At 44.4% G+C, this 20,000-nt stretch overlaps 2 protein-coding genes across 2 annotated transcripts in view; both read left to right on the plus strand.

The window, feature by feature from the left end:
* The window catches only part of LOC117442241 (nuclear factor NF-kappa-B p105 subunit), a gene marked incomplete at its 5' end in the record, with an annotated part of 16,883 nt that extends 7,518 nt beyond the window's left edge, over positions 1-9,365 (plus strand). The window contains 5 exons of the mRNA XM_034078239.1: positions 2,970-3,106; positions 3,195-3,264; positions 3,453-3,616; positions 7,682-7,808; positions 8,043-9,365. Of these exons, the coding sequence (XP_033934130.1) occupies positions 2,970-3,106; positions 3,195-3,264; positions 3,453-3,616; positions 7,682-7,808; positions 8,043-8,128 (584 nt within the window). The remainder of the gene's footprint in view (positions 1-2,969; positions 3,107-3,194; positions 3,265-3,452; positions 3,617-7,681; positions 7,809-8,042) is intronic.
* A 522-nt stretch (positions 9,366-9,887) lies between these two features.
* LOC117442235 (ubiquitin-conjugating enzyme E2-17 kDa-like) overlaps positions 9,888-20,000 on the plus strand; it is a 34,091-nt gene continuing 23,978 nt past the window's right edge. Inside the window, exon 1 of the mRNA XM_034078236.1 lies at positions 9,888-10,213. Within this exon, the coding sequence (XP_033934127.1) occupies positions 10,190-10,213 (24 nt within the window). The 5' untranslated portion in view covers positions 9,888-10,189. The remainder of the gene's footprint in view (positions 10,214-20,000) is intronic.

The following is a 20,000-nucleotide window of genomic DNA, read 5'->3' on the forward strand; positions in this document are numbered from 1 at the left end:
TGGGGTAGTCAATAAATGAATAGTCTTGGGGTAATCAATGAATAGTCTTGGGGTAATAAATGAATAGTCTTGGGGTAGTCCATGAATAGTCTTGGGGTAATAAATGAATAGTCTTGGGGTAATCAATGAATAGTCTTAGGGTAATAAATGAATAGTCTTGGGGTAATCAATAAATGAATAGTCTTGGGGTAATCAATGAATAGTCTTGGGGTAATAAATGAATAGTCTTGGGGTAATAAATGAATAGTCTTGGGGTAATTAATAAATGAATAGTCTTGGGGTAATTAATAAATGAATAGTCTTGGGGTAATAAATGAATAGTCTTTGGGTAATAAATGAATAGTCTTGGGGTAATAAATGAATAGTCTTGGGGTAGTCAATGAATAGTCTTGGGGTAGTCAATGAATAGTCTTGGGGTAATCAATGAATAGTCTTGGGGTAATAAATGAATAGTCTTGGGGTAGTCAATAAATGAATAGTCTTGGGGTAATCAATGAATAGTCTTGGGGTGGTCAATAAATGAATAGTCTTGGGGTAATCAATGAATAGTCTTGGGGTAATAAATGAATAGTCTTGGGGTAATCAATGAATAGTCTTGGGGTAATAAATGAATATAGTCTTGGGGTAATCAATGAATAGTCTTTGGGTAATAAATGAATAGTCTTGGGATAATCAATAAATGAATAGTCTTGGGGTAATCAATGAATAGTCATGGGGTAATAAATGAATAGTCTTGGGGTAATAAATGAATAGTCTTGGGGTAGTCAATGAATAGTCTTGGGGTAATCAATGAATAGTCTTGGGGTAATAAATGAATAGTCTTGGGGTAGTCAATAAATGAATAGTCTTGGGGTAATCAATGAATAGTCTTGGGGTAATAAATGAATAGTCTTGGGGTAATCAATAAATGAATAGTCTTGGGGTAATCAATGAATAGTCTTGGGGTAATCAATGAATAGTCTTGGGGTAATAAATGAATAGTCTTGGGGTAATCAATGAATAGTCTTGGGGTAATAGATGAATAGTCTTGGGGTAGTCAATACATGAATAGTCTTGGGGTAATCAATGAATAGTCTTGGGGTAATACATGAATAGTCTTGGGGTAGTCCATGAATAGTCTTGGGGTAATAAATGAATAGTCTTGGGGTAATCAATGAATAGTCTTTGGGTAATCAATGAATAGTCTTGGGGTAATAAATGAATAGTCTTGGGGTAATCAATAAATGAATAGTCTTGCGGTAATCAATGAATAGTCTTGGGGTAATACATGAATAGTCTTGGGGTAATCAATGAATATTATTGGGGTAATACATGAATACTCTTGGGGTAGTCAATAAATGAATAGTCTTGGGGTAATAAATGAATAGTCTTGGGGTTATCAATGAATAGTATTGGGGTAATCAATGAATAGTCTTGGGTAATCAATGAATAGTCTTGGGGTAATCAATGAATAGTCTTGGGGTAATCAATGAATAGTCTTGGGGTAATACATGAATAGTCTTGGGGTAGTCAATAAATGAATAGTCTTGGGGTAATCAATGAATAGTCTTGGGGTAATAAATGAATAGTCTTGGGGTAGTCAATGAATAGTCTTGGGGTAATCAATGAATAGTCTTGGGGTAATCAATGAATAGTCTTGGGGTAATCAATGAATAGTCTTGGGGTAATCAATGAATAGTCTTGGGGTAATAAATGAATAGTCTTGGGGTAATAAATGAATAGTCTTGGGGTAGTCAATAAATGAATAGTCTTGGGGTAGTCAATAAATGAATAGTCTTGGGGTAATAAATGAATAGTCTTGGGGTAGTCAATGAATAGTCTTGGGGTAATAAATGAATAGTCTTGGGGTAATCAATGAATAGTCTTGGGGTAATAAATGAATAGTCTTGGGGTAATCAATAAATGAATAGTCTTGGGGTAATCAATGAATAGTCTTGGGGTAATAAATGAATAGTCTTGGGGTAATCAATGAATAGTCTTGGGGTAATACATGAATAGTCTTGGGGTAATCAATGAATATTATTGGGGTAATACATGAATACTCTTGGGGTAGTCAATAAATGAATAGTCTTGGGGTAATAAATGAATAGTCTTGGGGTTATCAATGAATAGTATTGGGGTAATCAATGAATAGTCTTGGGTAATCAATGAATAGTCTTGGGGTAATCAATGAATAGTCTTGGGGTAATCAATGAATAGTCTTGGGGTAATACATGAATAGTCTTGGGGTAGTCAATAAATGAATAGTCTTGGGGTAATCAATGAATAGTCTTGGGGTAATAAATGAATAGTCTTGGGGTAGTCAATGAATAGTCTTGGGGTAATCAATGAATAGTCTTGGGGTAATCAATGAATAGTCTTGGGGTAATCAATGAATAGTCTTGGGGTAATAAATGAATAGTCTTGGGGTAATAAATGAATAGTCTTGGGGTAGTCAATAAATGAATAGTCTTGGGGTAGTCAATAAATGAATAGTCTTGGGGTAATAAATGAATAGTCTTGGGGTAGTCAATGAATAGTCTTGGGGTAATAAATGAATAGTCTTGGGGTAATCAATGAATAGTCTTGGGGTAATAAATCAATAGTCTTGGGGTAGTCAATGAATAGTCTTGGGGTAATCAATGAATAGTCTTGGGGTAATCAATGAATAGTCTTGGGGTAATCAATGAATAGTCTTGGGGTAATAAATGAATAGTCTTGGGGTAATCAATGAATAGTCTTGGGGTAATAAATGAATAGTCTTGGGGTAATAAATGAATAGTCTTGGGGTAATCAATGTATAGTCTTGGGGTACTCAATGAATAGTTGTTTGGTGCAGCCCTGATAGACTAGAACTGTCTTCATTATAATTTCCTTATATTTTTTATTGTATGATCTCTTGATCTCGTGTTGTTGTGTAATCATTGTGTAATGTGTGTGTGTGTGTGTGTGTGTGTGTGTGTGTGTGTGTGTGTGTGTGTGTGTTTCAGGTGCGGACCCTCAGAAGGAGAACTTCGAGCCGCTCTTCTTCAGGGAGGAGGAGTGCGGTGATGAAGAGGAGGGTGAAGGGGAAGATGAAGGTTACATCCCAGGAAACACGCCCATCAGCATGGCCGCCAACGCTCAGGTGCAGAAACACAGACTTTCTAAACCTTTAGCAGCTGGACTTCTGGACTCGTTCACCAATTCATGTGTGTGTGTGTGTGTGTTTGCAGGTGTTGGATCTTCTGAATGGTAAAGAGTATGAACCAAAGTCTCCACACAAAGCCTTCGCCGCTCCTCAAGGTGAGTTTAGTCTGTACTTTGATTTTATTTATGACTCACTAATGTACGTTTCTTTAATTAGTCTTTATATTTTGTAGAGAGCAGTTTCAGCATTCAGCATTAGGAAATGGTCTTCAAGGAAAATAAAATACACACTCTCTGTAATAATGTATTAATTAGTGTGTGTGTGTGCGTGTGTGTGTGTGCAGGTGACCTGGCGAGTCTGGACGTGCAGGTGAAGCAGCAGGTGTGTCGCGCGCTGGAGAGTGAAGGATGCTGGGAAAACCTGGCTCACAGTTTGAGCCTCGGGATCCTCAACACGGCCTTCAGGCTGAGCCCCTCCCCCGCCAAAACCCTGCTGGACAGCTACGAGGTCTCACACACACACACACACACACACACACACACACACTCACACACACACACACACACACTCACACACACACACACACACACACACACACACACACACACACACACACACACACACACTGTTTTCATGTGACTGTTTTGTTGTTGTTACAGTGAAAAACAGTAGCAACTCTGTGATTGGTCAACCAGCTTAGAGTGTCCCGCCCCTTAGCCTATCACGTACAATGTATTGGAGCGCGGGGCGGGGCTTGTTCTTTCCTATGAGAGCTGCTCGTTGGCTCATGAAGACAAAATGGGTGAATGAGTCAAACGTCCCAAATTACCCATCATGCCTTGCTGTCAGAGATTATAGAGGAGAGTTGAGTTTCTCCTTAAGCCCCACCCCCTGCCATTAAGCCCCACCTCCTGTCATTAAGCCCCGCCCCGATCTCCCGCTCTCGGCTCAGTAGAATGAATAGAGAGAGAAATTAAACACTACCAACACTCCGCCACCCAGCCCCTCTAGCGCAGCCCCACGCCACAGCTTCTGCCTACAGGAAGTTAGTGAGAACGATGTGCTGGAGGTCCTTAGCAAACTTGACCCCAACAAACCTGCAGGTCTCGATGGGCTAGACCCCTTCTTTTTTAAAGTGGCAGGCCCGATTATTGCAGAAGCTATCTCCCACCTCTGTAATCTGTCCATACAGACAGCAGTGCTACCTTCTGCCTGTAAGGCAGCCTTAGAGCAACCTTTGTTTAAAGGGGGAAACCATGCTGACCCCAACTGCTATCGTCCAATATCCATTCTACCCTGTATAGCGAAAGTGTTCGAAAAGTTAGTTTGCAAACAGCTAACATGGTTTCTGAAGACTTACAACGTACCATCTGACATGCAGTCTGGGTTCCGTGCAGGTCATGGGTGTGAGACGGCGACTCTCAAAGTCCTAAATGATATCATCAATGCCCTTGACTCCAGACGATACTGTGCTGCCATTTTCATCGATCTTGCCAAAGCCTTCGACCGTAGATCACCAACTGCTTCTGGGAAAGCTTAGATGCATTGGTGTCCAATCGATAGCCTGGTTTGAAAACTACCTGTCCATGCGCACCCAGTGTGTAAAATCTGAAAATCTGATGACACAGCCCCTATCCATCTCTAAGGGAGTACCACAAGGCTCTATCCTAGCACCCATCCTATTCTCAATATATATAAATGACATGGAGAAATCAGTGGGCAACTCCTCTATCCACCTATATGCTGATGACACGATTCTGTACACTGCTGGCCCTTCCCCGGATACTGTCCTGACAACTCTTCAGGATAGTTTTCAGAGAATCCAGTCCCATCTCTCTGCCCTCGGCCTGGTCCTGAACACCACTAAAACCAAGAGCATGTGGTTTGGCCGCAGTGGTGCCTCCCAAACTGGCACTATTGTGACCGCCAATGGCCGGGACCTCGAAATAGTTAAATCTTATACTTGGATTTTGGATTGACAGCAATCTGTCATTCTCAGAACATCTCTCCAAAATTCAGACCAAGGTTAAAGCTAGACTCAGCTTTCTGTACAGGAATCGCTCCTCATTCACTTCATCTGCTAAACTCTCTCTGGTCCAGATGACGGTCCTTCCTCTGTTCGACTACGGGGACACCATCTACCGCTCGGCGTGTAAAGGAGCTCTCGATCATTTAGACGTTCTGTATCACTTCGCCACCCGCTTCGCCACCAATGCCCCCTACAGCAGCGGTCCCCAACCTTTTTTGCGCCACGGACCGTTTTAATGTCAGACAATATTTTCACGGACCGGCCTTTAAGGTGTGGCGGATAAATACACAAAATAAAATGATACAACCAGCATAAAAACGGTGGTATTTTCATAAATATAATATTAAACGTGAATCCACTGTGTACTCGTATGCAACTTTATTATCAGCGACCTCGGAACATCGCACCAACAACATAACATGAGTAACATCCTCTCTGCCCCCTAACACTCTCTGGTCGCTATGGTAACGTTTAAACATGCCTTCAAAATAAGATACAACACAAAAACAAATATAAAGTGCATGAAAAATACAGCTCACCATAACGCTAAATCAGTGGGAGCCCTGAGCTTGTTTCTCTGCAACGAGACGGTCCCATCTGGGGGCAATGGGAGACAATGACACCCGAAGTGTGTTGCTTATGTCCAGTCTACTCCGTAATTTTGTTTTGGTTGCTGTCACTGCAGAAAATCCCGCTTCACACAAATAGGATGTCGGAAATGGCAACAGGGTTTTCAGTGCTGTTGTGGCGATCTCAGGGTATTCTGCCGTGACTTTAATCCAGAACACCGGCAGAGTTGTTGTCTCGAACATACTTTTAAGGCCGCCGTCATTTGCGATCTCCAGCAGTTGATCTTCTTCTTGCGTAGACATGCTTGATTCACCTGGTTTGTTGACAAATGCGTCGCGGATCCATTCCTTGGCAGTTTGTGGGTCTTTTGTGGTTGGGAAGTAGCGCTCGAACTCTTTTAAAAGCAAACACAGGTGATCATGCACCATCTGGGAGAATGAATTGCCCTCAGGAATTGCTTCTGTCCTTCTTGTTCATGCTTTTTTCTTTCAAAATACTCCGAAGGCTTGTCTTTTAATGCAGGATGCTTGGTCTCCAAGTGGCAGTTTTGAAGGCTTCATTGCCTCATTAGAGAGCCGGTTGTCGCATATTATGCAGAGCGGGCTTGGTGCGCGGGCATCACCTGTCGCGATAAATCCATATTTTAAGTAGGACTCCTGGTATTGTCTGTTAAATGCAGCTTTTTTTTTCTTGGAAGTCGTAGGATCTTCTTCTGTCTCCTCACTGGGCCTTTTTCCCTTCGCAAAGAAACTTTCCAAAGATGTTTGTTTTTTACTCATTTTGCTAGCTTGTGGGTTTCATTTGAGCTGCAACGGATTAGCGGCATTGACGGATGTAACAGAGGGAATCCGGTCAGTTTTCAAAATAAAACATTGTTCAAACTCAGATAATAAATAAAACGGAAATAATGTAAGTTATTTATTTTTTCTCTGCGGCCCGGTACCAAATGACCCACGGACCGGTACCGGTCCGCGGCCCGGGGTTTGGGGACCCCTGCCCTACAGGACACACCACCGTGACCTGTACTCTCTGGCTAACTGGCCCTCTCTTGAGACCAGACGCAACATCCACTGGCTGATGTTTGTTTACAAAACACTCCTAGGCCTCACTCCCTTCTACCTCACACAATTACTGCAACTCCGCACACCCCCAACACACAACACCCGGTCAGCTACAAGCATCCTGCTAAAGATCCCTAAAGCCCATACATCCTTTGGCCGCTCCGCCTTTCAGTGTGCAGCGGCAGATAGCTGGAATACCGTTCAAAAAACATTACAAATTAAAACCTTTGTCTCCCCCCGCACCTTCAATGTCACTATTACAGACACCCTGGCACACACTGATGCTGATTTTAATGACTGATTGAACCACAGCAATATTGTTTTAGAGTTTTTATATGTTCAACTGCTATGCCTGTCATCTCTCCTCTATGTGTTTGTGTTGTCTCCTGGGTTCTGTAGTGCCCGGAGTGTGTCTTTTTATTTCCTCCCAAACCCCATCCCCTCAGGAAGCCTTTGCCTCCTGGCAGGTCATCATTGTAAATAAGAATTTGTTCTTAATTGATTTTCCTGGAGAAATAAAGGTTCTACTACTACTACTAAATCTAGATTCGGCTTTTAGTGCATTTTACAACTTTAAGGACCGAATGATTCAATGGGAAAAAGTATCTCTGTCCCAGTGACGTCACGGCCTGATACGGGAGTTGTAGTACCGCCGTTTGGCCACTAGGAACATTTACCCCAGAGTCCGGAGCACTTCCTGGAGGCTTGGTCGTGCACCAGTCATTCCTCAAGTTAAATGCAGAGTCAAACCCTGCGTCTAATGTGCGAGAGGAGCGCGTTCTCTTCAGTGATTGTGGTGTTTTGTTAAATGTCTGTTCCCCTCTGTCGCGATGTTCTGGAAGTGAACGAAGGAGTCCAGTGAGGATCAATAACGTTGTGTCTGATTATGTGTTGTGCTCCTCTGACCTGCAGGTGTCAGGTGGGACGGTGCGGGATCTACTCGCTGGTCTGAGGTCAGTCGGAGAGTGCCGAGCGCTGAGCGTCCTGGAGGAGGCGCTGCGTAACCACGACGACACTCAGCTGACCAATGAGAGCGGAGGTGAGATCACACGATGAGTCAGCATTTTAGATCTTTAATAAATAACACCGAAATGATTAAAAGAAATATGAAATATAACAATAATGGAATTAATTGAATGAATAATAATAACAATGTGAAAGTATAATATATTCTTTCTCAAAACCATTAACTTATGAATTAAAAATAAATCCTGATTTTTCTGACGCCCCCTGAATGCACCGTAGTGATCACATGACTGTTTCTCGTCCTCAGGTGAGGTTCAGGTGCAGGATGTGAAGGCGGAGGTGCAGATCGACAGCGGGGTGTGTGACAGCGGAGTGGAGCTCTCCACAGCCTGAACATCCATCCCATAATCACAAACCATACACTCATCAGGAAGCTTTTTAACAAACTATTTTTTAATGAAATGTGTTTTTAAACTCAACATGTATTGATGGCACTCCAACAACCAAAGAATGTAAAATAAGAAAAGATAAGGATTTGAATGACTTGAGGATATTTAGGATCATGTTCAGGGACAGACCGGGACATCAGACGGAGGGTTTCGTTTCAGGGGAAAGGTGCTATAACTAGAGAGATGACTGTAAAGACATGTTTGAATATATAACTCTCACATGTGTTGATGTGAGGGGATGCTGGTGGGATTCCTCCTCAGCAGACGGGCTGGGAAGGATCTGTTTAAAGAGTCCCGAGTAAAAATGTCCAGTTTGAGTTCAAATGTTGCGCCCACATTTATGTTGAGATTTTAGGATTATTCCCTTTTTAAATATCATATTTCTTATCCCTGGTTATGGTGACCAGGTGCCAACAAGCCACATGGGGGGAAGAAGACGTGTAGTGCGTTGCTAAGAACTACTTTAGATTTTAATATAATGTCTGTCCAACACTTAAAATAAATGGTGAATGGACTGTTCTTATAAATCTCTTTATCAGGTGTTCTCGACCCCTCAAAGCTTTACACACACACACACACACACACACACACACACACACACACACACACACACACACACACACACACACACACACACACACACACACACACACACACACCGCCCTCTCTTGTTTTATAAAAAACGTTGGATAAAAGCGGATAAAAGCCACGTTTCAGGCGGACGACTATCAATCAAATGCAGGATATCGACTATTTGTGGGACACCCTATGTCTGATATGAACTGGAGTGTATCTGTCCGTATGAACAGGAGGAATCATTACAACACATATTCACTTATAAACATGTGGAAATTAATATGACTTTAAAAACATTGAAATCTGTCTTTTCGGTGTAAAAAAAAAAATGTCTGTTTAGTTTTTTTGGCCCATTTATTTTCTGTCTGTTTCACCACTGAACGCTTTGAAACACTTGATTTGCTAAAACATGTTTTTCCATGTCAGTGTGATCCTCTTCCTCTGATACAATAAGACTATTGCAAGGCATTGTGGGAAAGGAAGTCCAGAGCTGTGAGGAGTTGTAGTCTTTTCTCTATTTATATCTTCACCCAGCACTGTACAGTTCAACACAGGCTTTTCATTGATTGTTATTTTTTAAATAAAGTTGTTTTTTTATATATACACCCTTTTTGAGTCTTTGTATTTAATCTGGATCCGTTTAAAGTACTAGTATGATTATTTACAGGACTGTTTTCAAGCCTTTCACTATAAAAATAAAGTAATTTTTTTTATTTAAAGGTCACCTATTATGCTAAATCCACTTCTTCATATCTCTTCGATCAACATGTCAGTAGCCTTGTGTTCTGTGGAAACAAGATATGTTTAGTTGCTATAATATTAACTTTCACTTCCTTTGACAAATCCCACTTTTATTTGGAAGCTTTCTGTCAAGTTGTACCCAGGGACTCTTCTCTCTTCGATACATATTTCTTGAAAAGCTTACAGCAGCGTATTCATGTTCTGTATAAACTGTAAAGCCCCCTGAGACAAAAGCACCATTTGTGATATTGGGCTAATTAAATAAACTTTGATTTACTTGTACTGATGTATTTGGCGCAAGAAGTACATTTCACTTCAGAGCCCGCAAGAGCATGACATAAATGTGTTACGTTACGTTCTACGCATCCATGACGCAATCACGCAGAGTTACGTTAATGCAGAAGTGGGCGTGGTTTCATCTAAACCGGGTTGGAAAAGAACCGACAGACTCGTCCCGTTATTCCAGAGTCAGTTTAAAGTGAAGGACTGACGCGAAGCAGAGATAAAGTATCAACCCCTGAGTTTACCAAGACAAACAAACGAGATTAAAACGAAGTCAGTATTGAAACCCGGTGTATGTGTTAGCACAGCTTAGCTTAGCCGGCCTACAGAAGCTAACAAGCCTAGATGCTAGTTAGTTAGCATCACCTAGCTTCACCTCCTCCTCCTCCTCCACGACGCAGCAACCATGGCTTTAAAACGGATCACAAAGGTAACAAACTCCCCTTGTTCCCCCCCCATGTTTAACTAAACCCACGGTTTGATGTTTACAGGTTTTATGAGCTGATGTTAGGGCTGTTAGCTCGCAGGTGGCTAGCGGTGTTAGCTCAGCAGCTGCTGCCGATGACACAACAGTTGACATTTAAAAAAACAACAGTTGACATTTAAACCGTCAGATCTCACACTGACATGGTTTTAGTTCACGTGTTGTTTAATGTTTAAACTAACCCTTACATGGCCAATCACATTTTGGGGAATTAATTGATATTTCCCACATGTTTACGCCTATTGCAGTGTTTTCTGGGATCAGAACTGGGTTTATTACCAAGTAGCATGACATGTGCTGTGGTTTCTCTGACATATTTAATTTCACTTGTTGTCTAAGGTTTACATTAACCCTGAAATGGGGAATCTCATGTAAACATTTAGGGACATTTATTTATATTTTCTACATTTCAGAATCAAGTTTATTGCCTACAACTAAAACACTTGGGACAATGCATATAATATGACAACAGTGTATGTTAAAGTGGAGGGCTGTGCAGACATTACATGACATGTTACTTGTTAGTCGCTTTTATCCATACTGTGGACAATCCCCACAGGAGCACTTTGGGCTGAAGTGTCTCAGGGACATGCTGACTGCAGTTTGAACCTGTGCTCCCCTGATCCCAACGCACTAGGCCACTGCGCCACACGCCTCCAGACCATGTGTATTTATATATATTTAATTTGTATCCCATTACGTCTGTTATTACAGAAGTTATGTAGGTTTACATTTGCTGCAGTTTGTCTGACATATTTCATTTCCCTTTAAATTAACCCTTACCTGGGCAATCTCCTTTAAACATGTTGGGAGATTAATTGATATTTTCTACATTTCAGAATCAAGTTTATTGCATGAAACTAAAAGACCACATTTGCAAATAATGTAAAAAAGAAAATGAGTAGAAAGATAGAAATAGACAAAATAAAATAGACATTTAAATTTAAATATATACATAATGAGGGAGGAAGATATCAGAAGACTGTCAGATATATTTAATGTAATCGTTTATTTATTATTTCATGAACACCCAAAATAAAGAATGCTTCAAGTGTAATAAATATGCCGGATTTTTAGCTTTGAGCTAATTTCCATCCGTAGTCCCTCACATACAACATTTAAAGGTCCCATGCCACGGCCACTTCCACTGATCATAGTTCCATTGTTGAGCTCTGCTAGAATAGATTTACATTGTTCAATGTTCCAAACTCTCATTGGTTTCTCACAGCATCTCTGTGTGGTATGCAGAGTTCCCGTTAGCCGGTAATTACCGGACTATGACCGGTAAAATATGCTGAAGACCATCCATCCATCCATCCATCCATCTTCTCCCGCTTATCCGTGGTCGGGTCTCGGGGTAGCAGTTCCAGCAGAGAGCCCCAAACGTTCCTTTCCCCTCATCAACCAGCTCTGACTGGGGGATCCCAAGGCGCTCCCAGGCCAGCGAAGAGATATAATCCCTCCACCTGGTCCTAGGTCTACCCCTTGGTCTCCTCCCAGCTGGACGTGCCTGTAACACCTCCCTAGGGAGGCGCCCAGGTGGCATCCTAACTAGGTGCCCGAACCACCTCAACTGGCTCCTTTCGACGCGAAGGAGGAGCGGCTCAACTCCGAGTCCCTCCCTGATGACCGAACTTCTCACCTTATCCCTAAGGGAGACACCAGCCACCCTGCGGAGGAAACCCATCTCGGCCGCTTGTATCCGCGATCTGGTTCTTTGGGTCATGACCCATCCTTCATGACCGCAGGTGAGGGGAGGAACGAACACGGCCCGGTAGACAGAGAGCTTTGCCTTCCGGCTCAGCTCCCTTTTCGTCACACGGTGCGGTAAAGCGACTGCAGTACCGCTCCCGCTGCTCCGATACTCCGGCCCATCTCACGCTCCATTGTTTCCTCACTCGAGAACAAGACCCCGAGATACTTGAACTCCTTCACTTGGGGTAAGGACTCATTCCCTACCTGGAGTGGACAGTCCATCGGTTTCCTGCTGAGAACCATGGCCTCAGATTTGGAGGTGCTGATCCTCATCCCAGCCGCTTCACACTCGGTGGTGAACCGATCCAGTGAGTGCTGAAGGTCGCAGACCGATGAAGCCATCAGAACCACATCATCTGCAAAAAGCAGTGGTGCAATCCTTAGTCCACCGAACTGCAGACCCCCCCCCCCACGACTACGCCTCGAAATCCGATCCATGTATATTACAAACAGGATTGGTGACAAAGCGCAGCCCTGGCGGAGGCCAACCCTCACCGGAAATGGGTCCGACTTACTGCCGAGGACCCGGACACAGCTCTCGCTTTGGGAGTACAGAGATTGGATGGCCCTGAGTAGAGACCCCCTCCCCCCATACTCCCGCAGCACCTCCCACAGTAACTCCCTGGGAACCCGGTCATACGCCTTCTCCAAGTCTACAAAACACATGTAGACCGGATAAGCGTACTCCCAGGCCCCCTCCAGGATCCTTGCGAGAGTAAAAAGCTGATCCGTCGTTCCACGACCAGGACAGAATCCGCATTGTTCCTCCTCAATCTGAGGTTCGACAATCGACCTGACCCTCCTTTCGAGTACCTTGGAGTAAACTTTCCCGGGGAGGCTGAGTAGTGTGATGCCTCTGTAATTGGCACACACCCTCTGATCCCCCTTTTTGAAAAGGGGGACCACCACCCTGGTCTGCCACTCCTTTCGGTACCGTTTCCGACTTCCACGCAACGTTGATGAGACGTGTCAACCATGACAGTCCCTCAACACCCAGAGCCTTCAGCATTTCCGGGCGGATCTCATCCACCCCCGGGGCTTTGCCACTGTGGAGTTGTTTGACGACCTCAGTGACCTCCCCCCGGGAGATTGGCGTTGATCCCCCGTCATACTCCAGCTCTGCCTCTAACATAGAGGGCGGAGTTGTCGGGTTCAGGAGTTCCTCAAAGTGTTCCTTCCAACGCCCCAACACTCCATCAGTTGAGGTCAACAACGTCCCATCCTTACTGTACACAGCTTGGATGGTTCCCTGCTTCCCCCTCCTGAGGTGTCGGACAGTTTTCCAGAACAACTTTGGTGCCGCCCGAAAGTCCTTCTCCATGTCTTCTCCGAACTTCTCCCACACCCGCTGCTTTGCCTCGGCCACGGATGAGGCTGCTGCCCTTCGGGCCTGTCGGTACCTTGCAACTGCTTCGGGAGTCCCCCGGGATAACAAATCCCTGAAGGCCTCCTTCTTCAGTCGGACGGCTTCCCTGACCGCCGGTGTCCACCAGGAGGTTCGAGGGTTACCGCCCCTTGAGGCACCTAGGACCTTGAGACCACAGCTCCCCACCGCGGCTTCGGCAATAGAGGCTTTGAACACCGACCACTCTGGTTCAATGTCCCCAACCTCCACAGGAATGCCCGAAAAGCTCCGCCGCAGGTGTGAGTTGAAGGCCTCCTGAACTTGGGCCTCCTCCAGACGGTCCCAGTTCACCCGAACTACACGTTTGGGCTTACCAGGTCTATCCAGAGGCTTCCCCCGCCACTCGACCCAACTCACCACCAGATGGTGATCAGTTGACAACTCCGCCCCTCTCTTTACCCGAGTGTCCAAAACATACGGCCTCAGGTCCGATGATACGATAACGAAATCGATCATGGACCTTCTGCCTAGGGTGCTCTGGTACCACGTACACTTATGAGCATCCTTATGTTCGAACATGGTGTTTGTTATGGCCAATCCATGACTAGCACAGAAGTCCAGGAACAAACCACCACTCCGGTTCAGATCAGGGGGGCCGTTCCTCCCAATCACGCCCCTCCAAGTGTCTCCATCATTGCCCACATGTGCGTTGAAGTCTCCCAGCAAGACTAAGGAGTCCCCTTCAGGAGCCCCATACAGGACTCTTTCCAGGGTCTCCAAGAAGGCCGTATACTCTGAGCTGCTGTTGGGTGCATAAGCACACACACAGTCAGAGTTACCCCCCCATAACCCGCAGGCGTAGGGAGGCGACCCTCTCGTCCACTGGGGTAAACTCCAACAACGAAGCACCTAACCGGGGACTTGTGAGTATCCCCACACCCGCCCGGCGCCTCACACCTTGAGCAACTCCGGAGAAGAATAGAGTCCAACCCCTATCCAGAAGTAAGGTTCCAGAGCCGACGCTGTGCGTAGAGGTGAGCCCAACCAGATCCAACTGGTACCGCTCCACCTCCCGCACAAGCTCCGGCTCCTTCCCCCCCAGAGAGGTGATGTTCCACGTCCCCAAAGCCAGCTTCTGCCGCCCGGGTCTGGTCCGTCGAGACCCTCCGCTTTCACTGCCACCCGTCTGGCAGCGCACCCGACCCCATCGCTGTTTCCGGTAGGTGGTGGGCCCGCGGGACAGAGAAGCGGAGGTGTTGCCCACGTTGCCTTTTCGGGCTGGGCCCGGCCGGGCTCCGTGGCAAGCCCGGCCACCAGACGCTCGCCGACGAGTCCCCCTTCTGGGCCTGGCTCCAGAAGGGGACCCCGGGCTTCCTCCGGGCCGGGTATCCTCACTTCTTGTTTTTCCTTTCATGAGGTCTTTTGAACCAATCTTAGTCTGGCCCCTTGCCGGAGACCAATTTGCCATGGGAGACCCTACCAGGAACACAAGGTTCCAGACAACACAGCCCCCAGGTTCATCAGGGCACACAAACCTCTCCACTACGGTAAGGTGCTGGTTCTTCAGAGAGGGTGCTGGTTCTTCATCAATGCATACATGCAGTAAATACATATGAACTCTCTTTTTATTATTTAGAAAGTGCTTCAGAAATCAATTACATAAATGTCTTGACATTAATTTATAAACCAAAATAAATGAATTGTATAGGTCTAGCCTCCGTGTGTGAAGTTGTTCCATTCTCAATGTCCTGAATGTGGCATCACACACAGGACTTGAGTCTGAACACAGCAGACAACAGGAGTATTTACAACAGCATATACAAACAAAAATACTGCATGTGGGTGCACACTCACATTCTCTGTCTTACTGTTACATAAATCCCATGAATGTATGAGATAAAATTAGCTTCATTATATCTCAGTGATTAAGTGAATAACAACGTTTCTATCGGGTCACTGTCAGCCTGTCACTCATTATTTTCAGGGAGGGGGCGGGGCTTGGAGGAACGGAGAGGAGACGGTGATCGCGGAAGCTTTTTTCCTCCTGCCTTCACAAACTTTACACACGTATATATCATCTGCAAATTGCTAGAGGACATTCATACTTTGCAATCCAAGACTTAATTAAATCCACCAAAAACCTGACATGATTGTAACGCGATTATTTTTGAAAAACATAAATCCCTCCCTGTGTCTCTGAGCCGCAGCGACACGGAGTGATTCGGAGCGGGTCCTGCTGTTGTCGGTTCTGGACTGGTGTTCTTGTGTTGGTGGATAAAGCAGACTGCTCCGTGTTGCTGTGCCGCTGTCACGTATGTTCCCTGATCTCTGCGTCACCGACCGATTTGATATTAAAGTGACAGAAAAAACGTTATAGTAAAGCCCGGCCGGAAAATCAGGAAGCAACGTTACTACTCTATAACCGATTATCTTCCGTCACTGCATCGAGACCGAATCGTCCACGTCCGCATCGCAATGCATCGTAGAAACGATTATTTTCAACACCCCTACTTAGAATCCATTTGGTCTGGTTTAGCGCAACCATGTAGGCGGCCATCTTTCACTTCTGTTGACAATATGCAGCTACCCAATTGGTGTAGCAGGATCACGTGGCGAACCGTGGCACTGCTTGTGACCAAGATATTATTACGCTTTGAAGGGACTAGTTCAGCCAATAATTACGTGCCTAGAAGAATTGACAGGAATTTTAGCGACAAACTTTTTTTTGGTGGAGAAGCATGACTCTTTTTATGAACTAAAGATTATGTAGTTCCACTTCTGTGGAGCGGGATTTCTTTTCTAAAGGACTTTTCGATGTTCACCTTGCGGCCTATCAGCCCCACCATGAACAATGATGTTAAAGTAAGCGAAAATAAAGTCCGCCAACTCGCGGAGTAAATTGCACAGACAGCAGTTAGTCAGATTGATTTCAGCCACTTGTCTGGAAATACCGAAGACCAGAAACGGTTTTGAAAACTTTTGTCACGTAGTGATCGTCTTCTCAATAGAACGTCTTTGATAACGGCGTGGTGTTGTTGCAGGAAGTCCCGACGCAGAATACTTTTGCTGTAGCACAGGTAACACATAACTGGTACGCAGGTTATGTGCGTAATCTGAAATGCGTACCGTCACTTGTGTCACAAAGCGCATTTGCGTACCGACGTACTTGTGAAGCTTTTCCAGAAGGCGGTTCGATCCCCGGACGACAGAGTCGGTCTCCGTGTGCACAGACAGGCTGCTGTTAACGTCGGTCTGTACGACGGAACTGTGCCCAAACTACGCCAACCGGCTGCGGAGGGAGACTCCCCCCTTCACTGGAGACCTGCGCTGAAACAGCTGATCACAACGTTCACTCTCTGTGGTCACGAAGTACTCCACTAGCCCCCCCCCCCCCCCCTCTGTCGACTTTCTGGAAGTACTCCACTAGCCCCCCCCCCCCCCCCCTCTGTCGACTTTCCTGAAGTACTCCCCGTTGATAGAAATCAACACGTAATGAATTCAGACCCCACGGTTTGATGATTGATAGGTGTGTGGGCTGTCTGTCATTTTGACACGCAGAACAATGTTATAATAAACATAGATACTGTGTTAAATGGATATATCCGCCTGCTTTCATTTATCTTTCCATTCCCAACAATACATATACATAAAGAAATGGCACATTTTGGACATAGTTCGAATGGAGATTAATCTGATTAATTATTTTTAAGCTGTGATTAATCTGATTAAAAATTGTAATTGTTTGACAGCCCTAATATAAATATATGACATAAAACAATAGCATATTTTATTTTTGGTCATGGTGTATATCAGTATGTAGTAGGGGTGTAACGGTTCACAGAAGTCACGGTTCGGTTCGTACCTCGGTTTGGGGGTCACGGTTCGGTACAACAAGAAAAAGCAAAAAAAAGTCCCAAATGCATAATTCCCTGTTTGTTGTTATTTACTTTTGAACAGTAGTGCAAGTTTCAGTTTCAAAATAAGGAACTCTGACATTTTGAATAATTAACTGCATTAAACAGTTAAAAACAAACCACTCACACTCAGATGGCCATATTATCTATAATGGCTGATGTCAAACTAAAAGGTTTCATCAAGCTGTAAAACTAAAAAGAATGTCTTGCATCATAAATAATAAGAAAGTGTTTCCAGAGCGCAAAGTCGTTGAAAAACATATGCCAAAAGCTTCCGTTATTTATGTTGGTCTCTCGGCTCTCATGTCTGTCGGCTTCTTAAAAGCAGCGGGGATCAGCTGTTGAACTGCTGTTGTCTTTCGCCGGGCTCCGGTGAGTGGCACATCTGGGTGATGCCTTCTGATATGATTTAGGTTTGGCGTGTGTTACCATTAGCATACCGCACCGCTATCTAACAACGCCGACACACCGTCCTCGTCGAATCCACCACTCGCACACCTCATCGTTATTGTAGTCCACAGGGAACCCGACATGTTCCCACAGCTGATTTAAAAGAAGCCGGTGGGTTCTAGCTCCTGTGTGTTATCTGAAATCGCCAAACTAACTTTTCTTCTTCTTGTATTTAGTTCGTTTTGTTGTTGTTTCTTCTTGTTCTTCATTTGTTGTTTAAGGGCGGCTGGCAAACAGCTTTTAGGCGCAATACCGCCCCCTGGATTATATATAGTGTAGTGGATACTGCCCTGAATGACAGACTTTTTTCCCACTCGTAAAAAAAGGCGTATTCGCCGTGTGACTGCATGTGCCGAACCGTGACGTCCGAACCGTGACGGTACGGGACGAATACGGATACCGTTACACCCCTAGTATGTAGTGTCTCTACTTTAAAGAGTGCTCTCCTGCTGATGTTCAGGTGTATATCAGTATGTAGTGTCTCTACTTTAAAGAGTCCTCTCCTGCTGATGTTCAGGTGTATATCAGTATGTAGTGTCTCTACTTTAAAGAGTGCTCTCCTGCTGATGTTCAGGTGTATATCAGTATGTAGTGTCTCTACTTTAAAGAGTCCTCTCCTGCTGATGTTCAGGTGTATATCAGTATGTAGTGTCTCTACTTTAAAGAGTCCTCTCCTGCTGATGTTCAGGTGTATATCAGTATGTAGTGTCTCTACTTTAAAGAGTCCTCTCCGGCTGATGTTCAGGTGTATATCAGTATGTAGTGTCTCTACTTTAAAGAGTCCTCTCCGGCTGATGTTCAGGTGTATATCAGAATGTAGTGTCTCTACTTTAAAGAGTGCTTTCCTGCTGATGTTCAGGTGTATATCAGTATGTAGTGTCTCTACTTTAAAGAGTCCTCTCCTGCTGATGTTCAGGTGTATATCAGTATGTAGTGTCTCTACTTTAAAGAGTCCTCTCCTGCTGATGTTCAGGTGTATATCAGAATGTAGTGTCTCTACTTTAAAGAGTGCTCTCCTGCTGATGTTCAGGTGTATATCAGAATGTAGTGTCTCTACTTTAAAGAGTCCTCTCCTGCTGATGTTCAGGTGTATATCAGTATGTAGTGTATCTACTTTAAAGAGTCCTCTCCTGCTGATGTTCAGGTGTATATCAGTATGTAGTGTCTCTACTTTAAAGAGTCCTCTCCTGCTGATGTTCAGGTGTATATCAGTATGTAGTGTCTCTACTTTAAAGAGTCCTCTCCGGCTGATGTTCAGGTGTATATCAGTTTGTAGTGTCTCTACTTTAAAGAGTCCTCTCCGGCTGATGTTCAGGTGTATATCAGTATGTAGTGTCTCTACTTTAAAGAGTCCTCTCCGGCTGATGTTCAGGTGTATATCAGTATGTAGTGTCTCTACTTTAAAGAGTCCTCTCCTGCTGATGTTCAGGTGTATATCAGTATGTAGTGTCTCTACTTTAAAGAGTCCTCTCCTGCTGATGTTCAGGTGTATATCAGTATGTAGTGTCTCTACTTTAAAGAGTCCTCTCCTGCTGATGTTCAGGTGTATATCAGTATGTAGTGTCTCTACTTTAAAGAGTCCTCTCCTGCTGATGTTCAGGTGTATATCAGTATGTAGTGTCTCTACTTTAAAGAGTCCTCTCCGGCTGATGTTCAGGTGTATATCAGTATGTAGTGTCTCTACTTTAAAGAGTCCTCTCCGGCTGATGTTCAGGTGTATATCAGTATGTAGTGTCTCTACTTTAAAGAGTCCTCTCCGGCTGATGTTCAGGTGTATATCAGTATGTAGTGTCTCTACTTTAAAGAGTCCTCTCCGGCTGATGTTTAGGTGTATATCAGTATGTAGTGCTGCTCAGCTGCTTCAGTCTCCGTCTGAATTCCTCGACATTTACTCTCCTCTCTGAACTGAAATCTGAAAGATGAGCCGAGTGTGTCACATACCACCGAGACCTGAAATCCCCCCCCCAAAACCCCACCAATATATCCTGACCCAACCCCCCCCCCCGACTCACTGCAGTATAAATAGATCCTCCGCTGCTAACGCATCAATAACCTGTTTGTTTTAAAGCTGCTGTCCTTTCAAAATAAAACTCTCTGCAGAGATGTCTTTATAATCAGTCACATGGTCGATGTACTGTCAAAAACAGCTGCAACTCTCTGTCTGTCTGTTATCGCCCTCTGGTGGTCAGACTGGAAACCGTTCTTTTAATTCTAGATTGTATTTCTGTAAATAACATTTTAGACAATAGTCAACATTAGCAGCAACTAA

This window comes from Pseudochaenichthys georgianus, unplaced genomic scaffold, assembly GCF_902827115.2.
Source record: "Pseudochaenichthys georgianus unplaced genomic scaffold, fPseGeo1.2 scaffold_373_arrow_ctg1, whole genome shotgun sequence".
NCBI lineage: Eukaryota > Metazoa > Chordata > Actinopteri > Perciformes > Channichthyidae > Pseudochaenichthys > Pseudochaenichthys georgianus.